Here is an 11,509-nt window from a genome sequence, read left to right on the forward strand (position 1 = left end):
GTTATGCTCGTAATAGATTATGCCAATCACAGAAGACTTCTGGTTAGTAACGCACAAAACAGCCAATCAAAATTGAGAACGCATGTATGTGAAAAGGTAATAATTTTTAATAATGCTGTCAAAAAATACAAAACACAAACTGACCTCAAATAAAACTTAGAGGACTTCGAATCAAATAATTAAGAAAACTCTACTATTACATTTATAAAAAGGAAGATTTATTAACTCAACATCAAAATTATAACTTCGCCATTCCAAAAAAAATAAATAAATAAATAAATAAATAAACATCTCGCATTTGTTACGTAAAGCTATAAAAAGACCGAACGATTATTTATGCAAACGATTATATATGATTATTATGAACTAAACTTTATGCAAACGATTGCTTATGACGTCATTAGATAACAGTGTCATTAACACAATATTATCCAGTGTTTATTAATAATTTTGAGTGGCAATGTAAAAAGATAGTAGTAGTAGTAGATAGTAGAAACATTTTATAATAAAATGCTTGTTTTGATAGAACGCAGTTATTTATTTTAGAATTCCAATATATTTTAATAGCTGTAATAGCGCAGCAATTATCGGGGGATGGCGAGCGGCAGTGAGCAGGGGGCGGAGCCCTCTCTTTAGACCATTTTTTGGGCTTATATACATTCATTGCTTTGTTTATGAAATTCCTTAAAGTGTTCCCATGTATTTTCGTGCTGTCTAGAGAAAATATAAAAAATAAGGTAAACAATTATAAGACGGTGAAGACATAGTTCAAAGGTTCATTTTAATACACAAACAAGTTTCTGTTTTTAAAATCATTTTTGGTAGCATAAGCTGACCGCTATAGGAAACCATCGTTTTCTTGAGGCGACTCTTCAACATCATCTACTTCAAAGTATTCTTTGTTCATCAATTTGGTACAAGATGTGAAAAACTCTTCACGAAAACAATTTTTGCTAAAAATGGGGAAAATAAAATTTTTATTATAACTCATGCATATTTTATTCAAAAAAAATATTAGACTTGTTTTTAGAAAACTCCTGATTGCATAAAAATGTTTATCAATGAAAATAATAATCAAATTTAAGGGAATAAAATCTTCCGAGCATTTTAATGTAAATTAAAGCGTTAAGTCCGTTGTAGGCCAGAAGGGTCAAGGAGTATAACTCCATAATTTTGTGACCAACAGTATGATTATGACAGTAATGCCAGCATTGAGATCCCTGGTTGTCTTTACTTCCCAGAAAAGCTGGCACGCAACGATCTGAAATTGACTGGAAAAAACGTATACCGCGTAATGCACCCAAATGTATGCATCAATGTACAATGTTTTTTTTTAAAACTAAAATGAGAGAGAGGTTGAGTCGAATTCTAATTCAAATATCCAATCAATACTTACCTAAACATATACAAAAATAGCAATGCAATATAGTAAATAAATTTTTAAATAGTTAGGGAATAAATATATCTAAAGAATAGGAAATGATGGTAGATAACAATTGAAGGACTTGTGAGCAATGTAATGACAACCCACATTTTCAAAGAGTTCAGAAGGATAATTTTTACGAACGCTTTGGAAGAGATTTTCTTGCTGGAAATGAAATGTGCTGGCTAAATATCTATCGTAGTTACACTAGGCGACAGTTTGTTGTAAAAGTTGCACTCTTTGAATGAAAGAGTTGCTTATAAGTATATTATATAAAGATCTTCAAATACTTTATTATTTTAACTTATTTTAAAAACTATAACGCAAATTATTTTCAAAAATTGATTTTTGGTATAGTGTGAAAAGTGTAATCATCGGGATGTTTTAGCTCATAGAAAAGGGCATCACAAATATATATCCTGGAATTCAAACCCGGGACTAAGCTGCAATTGATCCATCTTGGTAATGTCTTTTTTAAGCCCGTGTTTTTTAACTTGAATAAGGGCTTTAAATGAATCGAACTTTGTAATGGGCACGCGAGCAGGGGTAACATTAACTAAATCAATAAATACTATGAATAATAATGTTTTTGTTTTAATACTTTCTATAGGGGCCTGTCTAGTCGAACTGTTTTGCCTTCCCTCCAATTGCTATTTAAAATGGAGGTAGCGGGTATGAATCAAATCTTAACCTTGGATGAGTAAGAATAAATAAATAAATAAAGAAATTTTGTTTAGATACATATACAGGCTCGTATGCTTAATGTAAAGAATTGCAATGGCTCTTCTTTGCATTAAGCATACGATCTTAGTTGTTGTAATGGCTTGCTTTTGCCAAATTCAGAACAAATAGCACAAAAATAAGAAAAATAGCACAAAGATGTTAAATCCGTTACCTTTGTGTATGAGAGCGTATGATGAATATACACCAAAGAGCCATTACATTATGACCACCCTCCATCTATAACAATGGGCTCGCCCAGGTTTCCATGGTTTCTCGCCCAGGAACAATGTTTTCATGGGGCTCATTAGGACCCATAATCCTCATAGAACAATCCCTGACGTCTGTAAGCTACTTGAACATAGTTGCAGACCAGGTTCACCCATTCATGGCAACAGTTTTTACTGCCGGGGATGGTGTATACAAACAGGATTATGCACCATGTCATAAGGCTCGAATCGTCATGGATTGGTTCGAGGAGCATTCCAGTGACTTTCAAGTCATGTCATGGCCCCAAAATTCACCTGACCTTAATCCAATAGAGCATTGTGGCACACTACCTATCAGCATCTTGTGGAATCAAGGCCACGGCGGGTGCTAGCAGTTTTGAGGGCTATAGGTGGTCCTACATGTTATTAGCAGGGTGGTCATAATGTAATGGCTCTTCAGTGTATATTACTCCTCTAATACAGTGAACCCTATAACCCTATTGTTGTTTTTCTTGCAATTAATGTTAGAGAACTTCCTCACCGTGAGGTATTACTGTTCCGCTAACAGCTCTAACTGTAGTTGAATAGTATTAGAATTCCGGTATAGTACTGGAAGTATATTCTTGCTCCAAAATGTGCTTTCTGATTTTCAAATAAAAAAGTATTTTTAGTTGCTCTTTATATTTACAAGGAGACCCACATATGTGTGTAAATAAATAAATAAATCCTACTATTCTCTTAAAAATGGTTTAGTTTGACATATCCTTAGTTTGATAACTTTAGTTTGATATATCTAAATTTAGTATCTTTAAGACACTTTAATTAAAAGTTTGAAGTCATCGTTCTTGTCCTTTCCGCTTGTTATAATTAAGAAATGCATGAACATACAAAATAAATAAAAAAATAATTCATCGTTATATATTTCTTGTCAACAATTAAAATAAATCATAGTGTTAAAAGATAATTACTAATCTATTTGGTAAAAGGCATGGACATCAAATGGTTCAAATTTCCAAATAAATGGTAAAATGAGTGGCAAATCTGAAGAACATTTTATAATGTTTTTGTGATACTTTAAATCACAGTAATAATGGCACATTTGTTTATATAAAATTACGTTTTAGTTTTGTATTTTTACTAAATGTGTCATAATAAGAACTATAATTTTTGAAATCGTGAACTCCGGTAAGGAATGGAAAAATTAATAACTAAATGGTTTAAATACCGTATATTTTGGTTTAATTATTGGAAAAAGTATTTTTTTTTAAAACCAGATATACTTTTACCATACAAATAAGGTAATTTTGCCAGAATTTATTTCACCGCTTACAGGTTCTTTTTTAAATTCTTGTGAAAATTTCTGTTGTTCAATATAAGAAAATTTTTTACATACCTGCATTTTTCAAAAGTCGTTTCATTTTTCAGTTCATCAGTGCAGAACTGGCAGACTTTCTCATTGTTTGCAAAAAGTTGTGAGTCAAAACCAACTGGACAATTGAGATCTTCAGGACTAAGTGCCAAAGTTGCTACAAATACGCCAAGTAGCAGCAAAGCAGAATTCAATTTGTTCATTTTCTATCTTGAGAGAAAAATATTGAAAATCTCAATAAAGCACTGAATAGTTATTTTTATCATAACAGTCATTCAAATATTAAATAAATTATCTCAAGAAGTTGAAGTGGAAATGTATGCTTGGTTATGTTAAAACTTCATCAACTTCAAAAATTAAGGTTGAAGACAGTCTGCATTTCGAGCATTCATTCATTTAGAGACGCTTGTTTCATGACCCTCTTACATGTAAATGGTAAAAACAAGCCAAATTTGAGAGAATAACAGCAACATTGTCACTAAATAATTAAGAAATGTGGCAAGAAAAATCCATATATCAGAGCGGAATGACAGTGGTCAAAAGAGGTGAATCATAACAGGATATTGTTCCAAGCGGAATAACATAAAATGACGAGTCAATATTATTACAAGGGCATCAAAATTTCCAATGAATGAACCAAAATTAAGGAGAATCAAGATAAGCCGGTGCGACAGGGATTGAAAAACATTTTAATGTGAAAGTGTCTTGTAATTAAATGTAAACCAAAGGCTCTAACAACACGTGGTAATAGATTATTTATTGAATTTTCGATGACGGACATACCTGTGATCCGGACATATATTACCCATTGTAGATCAGGTTGCATTTTTAAGGTATATGGTAAATCCCAGGCGATAATATAAAACCTTGACTTCATTAAGCAAACCAAATGTCATTTAAAATTTAGATTAAGGAAGCATAAAAGTTTGTACGCCTTCAAGATTTCGACAAATAATTCATCGTTGTTCCTTGCTAGAACCTTGGCCATAATATTAACTTCGAGAATGCCAAAGTTTCTTCAATCCTGTCAGACCTGTCCTCCTTAATGCTCTGGACTCTTCTTCTTTTTTTCTTTCCATATGATGCCGATGTTCTTGTTAATGACAGTTTCTGCTCCTCCATTTTGTTTGGAAAGGTATCGTACCCTGATTTTTCTCCACTGCAGTGTTAAATTTTTTTACTTTTCTTTAAAAAAAATCTGTTAACTTTTCATTATTCACGTGTTGGTGATTCTTGTTTTGAAGACTGTTATTATGTTGACTTTTTACAACTTAATTTTGGAAGCTAATTAAGTTTTTCTTTTATTCAAACAGTACTTTTAAAATTAATATCTGCTATATATATCTGAGCATGAGTTATGAGACGGTTTGAAAAATGTTTAAACATTGCCTCCAGAAGAAGTAATATTTTAGATAATGAAATTTTGCGTATTGTCTTTTTCTTCTTCTTTTATTTACTCTAAAAATAATGAAGCTGTGGACGTAGAATATCGTTTTTTTTACTGTTGACAGGAAGGCAGAGTTAATGATCTAAGTTCGGCGTTAGTTTTTTATCGCCATTTTAATCTACACCGAAACGAAACAATGAAATATGACGAAAACTAAATTTAATGTCGCATAAAAAGCTTTATCTTTATGGAAAAAGAAATAGCAACAAAATTCAAGTTGAATTGCAGTAATAAACTTGGTATTTTTGATTAAACTTCCATTTTCAAGAGCACCGTGTTCAATTGTTGCGTTTGCATCATTTCCTCTTTTAAAACTAATGTCTTTTAGTAACAACAAATTTATAACTCCTTTGGGGGCTCATTGTATTGTGTCTCTGAGCTTCTTATTCTGGGCAGAGATAAAAATGCCGTTTAAAAAATTGAATACAGCTTAAAATGCGCATTTCAGAAGACAGACATAACTCAAAATACGTCTATAAGAAAAGGAAAATTTGATTCGTTTTTAAAACTTCCCTGAAGAATTTATTTTTTAATTAATGAATTAATGCAGCGGTTCCGAATAGGGGTATGGAGTATGGTATATTTTGACAGAGCCCCTAGTTCATGAATAAAATTAGTAGCTGTGAGCAAAAAACTAACCAAAAAAGTTGTAACGATAATAGACTGTAAATTAATTTGATCATATATAATGTGAAAAATAAAACTTATTCAGTCACCGCTTTACTAATAAGAAACTTCAAATTATAAGTTTTATGCCAAAAAGTTAAATTTGCAGGCCTGGAATGACATTTAGACTAGTTCTGATTTTTTTTTTGTACGAGTCAAAACATATAAAATACGCTGGATTATAGTTTGCAGAAAGAATTGTTATAATTGTTGAGAAAAACATAATACGTTATTCCAGAATTTGATAATTTTACATTAAAAATTTTAATAAGAAATAATAATGCAATTTTTTATTAAATGTAGATCGTTTTCATAATTTATTCAATATATTGTTATTAGAAGAAATATCGTTTGAAAAAAAAATTCAGAGTTATTTTGTGTTGTTAGCTTAAATAATTTCATGAAACTAACAATGATGGCAAATTAATGATGATTTGCTGTTTGAATATAAATAAAAAGACAGATTTCAAGAATTATTTCCTGTTTAAAGAGTTTAAACTCTCGGAACCCTTGTGAAGCTTTTATCAAACCCCAGGGTTCCCTTTGGAAACCGCTGAATTAGTGGAGATAAGTAAAAACGGAAAGCAATAAGCACAACTTTTAAAAATTTGCTGGGCTTTAAAAGCCAACTGTTCTCACGGGTCCTTTAAATACATAAAAGTGACTTTTAACTTACATCGTACAAAATTGAATTTTTTTAAAATCACTTTATTTTTTATTATGCTGAATATTATGAGATTGCTTGAAAAGTTACTTCTGTAATATATCTTTGCCACCCTGACTTCGAAGTGCACGACTTTGACCCGTAATGATTCTGCTTTAGTGTTTAAAAAAATAAAGAAAAATGAGCACGAAATTGTTTACTTAGTTGTTATTTCCACGGAAGGTCAATTAATATACAAGTATTTTGCAATATTAATTGTAGTCGCAATAATATTGCAAAATTTTTTAAGAGTTCAGACGACCTTTTTCAAAATTCTGTTTCTCGGTAACTAATCGACCGATTTCGCCCAAATTTTGCATTTTGCCACTTAAAATTTTACTACTTAAAATGACATAAAAATTGTATACTTTACAATTCTAAATTTCTTCGGCTATTATTAAGTAAAATAATAAATATTAATTAAAAGTTATAATTTGCACGGAATTATCTTTGGATAAATGAATTTTATAATTGTGTGCAAAAATTCTTTTTTTTTTTAAATTGCTTAAAAATTTCTTGAGATACAGTGAAATACACAAAAAGTAAAATTAACATAAGGGTTACAAACTTTATATCGTTTTCCTGAACAAGCTATTGGGACCTTCTTTCCCAGATTGTGTCTACCTCTGACATTTTGGAGCTTAAAAATATGATATCCTTGAAAAAAAGGTAAATTTATTCAGAGAAATGTCGTCTTTGCACCTGATTTCGTAACTTAAAAAATATCGTCTGCAATAATTAATTAACATATTTTTGGTAATTTTTTGTGTACTGCACTACCACAGCAGCTCTCACTTGTTTTCGAGAAATGGAAGATTTGAATCCGTTGCTCGTTATTTTTCTGACCTATATGTACAATACAAAAGAAGGGTGAGTTAAAAAATAACTTTAGAGCACCTTGTTTAATGATCAGATTTACACACATAAACGAAAATCTAATTGACTTAGAGTGTTGACCTCATGTATGCTAAGGCAGTTGTGCTAACTGTGAATTAAGTAATGAAATCAGACAGAAAAAGTGTAAATTTTTTGAATAAGCATGCCTTTTTTCGACAAATTTTAATTCTTTCTATTAAGAAAAATGGAGTCTAGCCTCTAATTCGAAATTGTTCTAATAGTCTAGTTAGTATGGGGATCGAAAGTTTTATTTCATTAATTACATTTTTTGAATGTTTCACACTGTCCCGAGAACTTTCTAAATGAATCGAAAACATTTGCACTAGCATCGCCTGATTGTAGCCTTGGCCCAATAGGCATGGACCGACAATTTCTGAAGGGCCTGAAAAAATAGTAAAGGTTGGATAGCTTTGTGTTGGTTAAAGTACTAAATAAAAAATAATTATAGCTTACAGTAAAAAATAATTCAGTTAATCAGTGACTTTTAGCAAAAATCGCTTATTTCAATTATTTATGGTCTCCTAACTATTTTTATTTTGATACATCATTGATTTGTTGTTTTATATTTTGCTTTAATTTATAGATACATGAACTTTTTCTTAGAAAATAGTCTTCAACTGTCTGCTTTCAAAATTTCGTAGAATGTTTCTCTTGAATCATGCAGTTCAATAGATTCTTTTTTATTTTTAGGACTACTCTTCAGTAATTTAATTTCAAAAATGTCTGGTAAGGGGCCCAGAAAATTTGGTGGGCCTTGGGCCTGAATTTGTCTTGATCGGTCCCTGTGCACTAGCTTATTCTAAGATAAATCAGTGTGAAAAATAAACTTCAATAATTACTTATTGTTTAATATTTATAAAAAAAAAATAAATAAATAAAAAAAACTGGCAGACTGAAGTTTCGCGATATTTCCGGGCTGGAGTGTTCAAAAGTAAAGCGCCAAGAAGACTTATTTTTTTAACTCTAAATCATGTTTAATTCTTAATCTATACATGAGATGGTAGAATCAGACTATTTATAAAGCGTTTAGAGATAGTTAGTTTATTTTAAACTAGATGTCAGCACTAAACTAAATAATAAGTTGAAAACAAATAGGAGGCTAAAAATTAGTCACGGAATTAAAAATGAGCACTTATTGTACGCGCACTTCTTGAATAAAACTAAAATACACCTTTATGACCGTTTTCCTCAAAATTAGAGATCATGAAATCTGTATCGTACGGAACGTAGATTTCTACATCATTTTAAAATAGGTAATTTTTAAGAATTATATTTATGCAAATTTTTTTTCTAATGTTTCTGCAGAAATAAAAATCTAAAATTAATGCTTATTTAAAATTTTTAACATAAATAAATTCAAAATCACATACTTTGTAATTCTGCAAAAAAAATTTTATCCATTTAAAATCAATTTGAATTGTTTTGATAAATAAAAAATCAATTGTATTTTTTATTTATTATTTGTGTATTACTTGTGGAATTACAAACGATTGAACAAGACTTATTATTGTGAGAAAAATTTTTCGATCCGTTTAAAAAAATCTCTGGTAAATTACAAAAAACTACACAAAAAATGAAATTGACATTAAAGGGTCTAACTTTTAACCACACTTTCCTAAGTAAATTATTAAAACCTTTTTTTACAGATTGCGATTTTTCAGATGTTTTGAGAATTAAAATTCCAAATCGGACGTAAAAGGTACGTTTAATCAAAGAAGGGGTATTTTTTGTGATTGATTTCATAACTTGTTTAGTAGTAGTTATTAACTGACATCATTTGAGATCAACACTTTGAACCAATGAGATTGGTCGAATCGCTTATTAGAAAAAAGTTATTTCAGGTAATGTTCTCCTTTGGGTCACTCTACATATTAAGTCTAAGGGGCTTAAAATTTGTGAACCATTTTTATCAATTAATTTGCCGAAAACGTGACTAAAGTTTTTCTTGTTATACATCTGTCTTATCAATCTACATACTCATATCAAACGACTTAATTAATTTCATTAATTTCTCCAATTAGTAAGGTAACTTCAGTTTCTATTTAACATAAATTGTTTTTTTATTAAATTGGCGGGAATGATTGGATTTTTGAAATGCCATAAGTCATTCTTTTAACAGTGATTTTATATAGAGAAAAAAATAGAATAAAATAAATAAAATAAAGTAAAATAAAATAAAATAAAATAAAATAAAATAAAATAAAATAAAATAAAATAGCATCAGAAAAATAAAAGTTTATTATCATTTTAGGGTATTATATCTCAACATTTTATCCTTTGAATATAAAAACTTGAAAACTTGACTTGAAAAGCTAGAGGTCGCAAACTTGATCCACATTAAGTTTTAACCAATTTACATTTTTTTATGAAATAGCAAGGATAATATTTTGAGCTTCTATTTAAATGACTCTTTTTATAACCTTAATTATTCGCCCTCAAAACTTTTGAATTGGAACAGCAATTTATATGTTACGTTAGTAATGTGTAACAAACTATACAAAGAGATTCATTGCACGGTTTTTTAAACTCGCAATTGTAGGAAGAATAATCAACCAAAATTTTCTTTGGAATTATTATAAAACAACGCGTTGTGGGAATTAATGTTGTATGTAAGGCGTCATTACCTATTTATGTGTTCTTCAAATGAGAATTACGAATTAGGTTTTGATTTTTTATGTAAAAAAATTGATTTTATCCGATTTAATTCAATATTTTTAAGTAGTTGAAAATCGGAGAAAATACAAATAATTTGCATAAAATAACCATGTAAACATAACAGATAATGTTTGTTTAAAGATCCAGACTAAAATTAAATGCTCCAAAAGAACTCGACAATATTATGTTGCTAATTTCATATTATATTATTTTTTATTTATTTAAATAAAAAGTGTTAATCTAAATCAGTTTGTGTTAATACTCTAAATAAGGTATATTCTAAATAAGTTTCTAACATAATTTAAATCAAAGATATCCCAAATTATTATTTTCAGTTTTTTATATTAAGGTATCTGTGTACAAAAACATAAATAATCTATAACTACTTTTTACAAAATTCACATATTGAAATAAACAGTTAGTGTGAAATCTTTTCAAAAATTATAAATTATCATAAAATCATATCTTATATGGTCCATTCGAAAAATTGTTTGACGTATAAGAATTTTTAAACACTTTTGAAATGCGGATATTTTATAGAATTTATGCCATTGTAACAGTAAAATATAGTACTAATTGTCCGAAAAGGGACAAAGTTTTTTGTCGTATACTTAAGATGTTGATGGTGACTTAAAGTGCAAGTACAAGTGTGAAATGCATGTGCAAGTTAAAGAAATGTGCGTTAAAAGAATGTTACTAAATATAAATTAATTAAACTTACTTCGTAGCAATAACCTTCAAAATTAATGACTTCTTTCAATAAATGTGTCTCCACAATGAATTGATATTACTTATATGGAAAACAAAGTTTAAGACACAGCTTTTTGCTGACAGCTTTGATTTCGACGTGACATGGGGGTTGCATTGTTTTTTTAAGTTATAACATCTGCTAACATATTTTTTGTTCATACAAAATGAACGTTTTTAGAGCATGGCTTTGAAAAATAAAGATAAGTAACGCATTTGTAACTAATTTCATTGCAATGTGAAAAAATGAAATAAATATAACATATAAAACTTCAAATTGCTTATAGAATTTAATAAAATTTTCAAGTGCAAGAAATGTGGTTTTTGATGTTCATTTTTGCTTGATTTAAATGTAATTAGGAACAGCAGAATCACTATAGTTCATTTTTAAATTGATAATAATTTTTAAATAACAATTTTCATGATGTTACAGGAGAAAATTACTATATTGTTATCATAGAGCCAGAAATGCAATAAATTTTACCTTATTCTGGCAGTTTTGACCACAGTTTTTGTTTTTCTCAGTGTATGAATACTTCGTTGTTTTAATTATTTTAGTAAATTTTAATACGTAAAAACTATATTTTTATTTATTTTTTCAAAATAAGAAAAATTATGTCCTAATACGAATACGGCTTAAAATGGAAGATCAAGAACTTTTTAACTGCATAAT

The 11,509-nt window shown here is 29.2% G+C and overlaps 1 protein-coding gene across 2 annotated transcripts; it reads right to left on the reverse strand.

Annotated features, from left to right (window-relative positions):
* Positions 1-762: 762 nt before the first annotated feature.
* Positions 763-10,965, reverse strand: LOC107444037 (alpha-latrotoxin associated low molecular weight protein SGV150-311-like). Of its 2 annotated transcripts, none has more exons than XM_021146865.3 (3): positions 10,811-10,965; positions 3,746-3,931; positions 763-953 (listed from the first exon to the last, which is right to left on the reverse strand). In XM_021146865.3, exons 2-3 carry the CDS (start codon positions 3,922-3,924, stop codon positions 839-841), a joined length of 294 nt encoding a protein of 97 aa, XP_021002524.1. In that variant the 5' UTR covers positions 3,925-3,931; positions 10,811-10,965; the 3' UTR covers positions 763-838. The 2 variants fall into 2 exon arrangements, with proteins under 2 accessions (XP_021002524.1, XP_015913571.1); XM_016058085.3 differs by having other exon boundaries at positions 3,746-3,927; positions 10,811-10,887.
* Between the last annotated feature and the right edge of the window lie 544 nt (positions 10,966-11,509).

The sequence above is a fragment of the Parasteatoda tepidariorum genome, chromosome 3 (genome assembly GCF_043381705.1).
Source record: "Parasteatoda tepidariorum isolate YZ-2023 chromosome 3, CAS_Ptep_4.0, whole genome shotgun sequence".
Taxonomy (NCBI): Eukaryota; Metazoa; Arthropoda; class Arachnida; order Araneae; family Theridiidae; genus Parasteatoda; species Parasteatoda tepidariorum.

What these genes read in the sequence shown, in the direction of transcription:
- LOC107444037 (XM_021146865.3), bottom strand. Translation starts at nt 3,924, where the DNA reads ATGAACAAATTGAATTCTGCTTTGCTGCTACTTGGCGTATTTGTAGCA. An exon ending in ACGACTTTTGAAAAATGCAG is followed by an intron (nt 954 to 3,745) that starts GTATGTAAAAAA and finishes CCCCATTTTTAG; the next exon opens with CAAAAATTGTTTTCGTGAAG.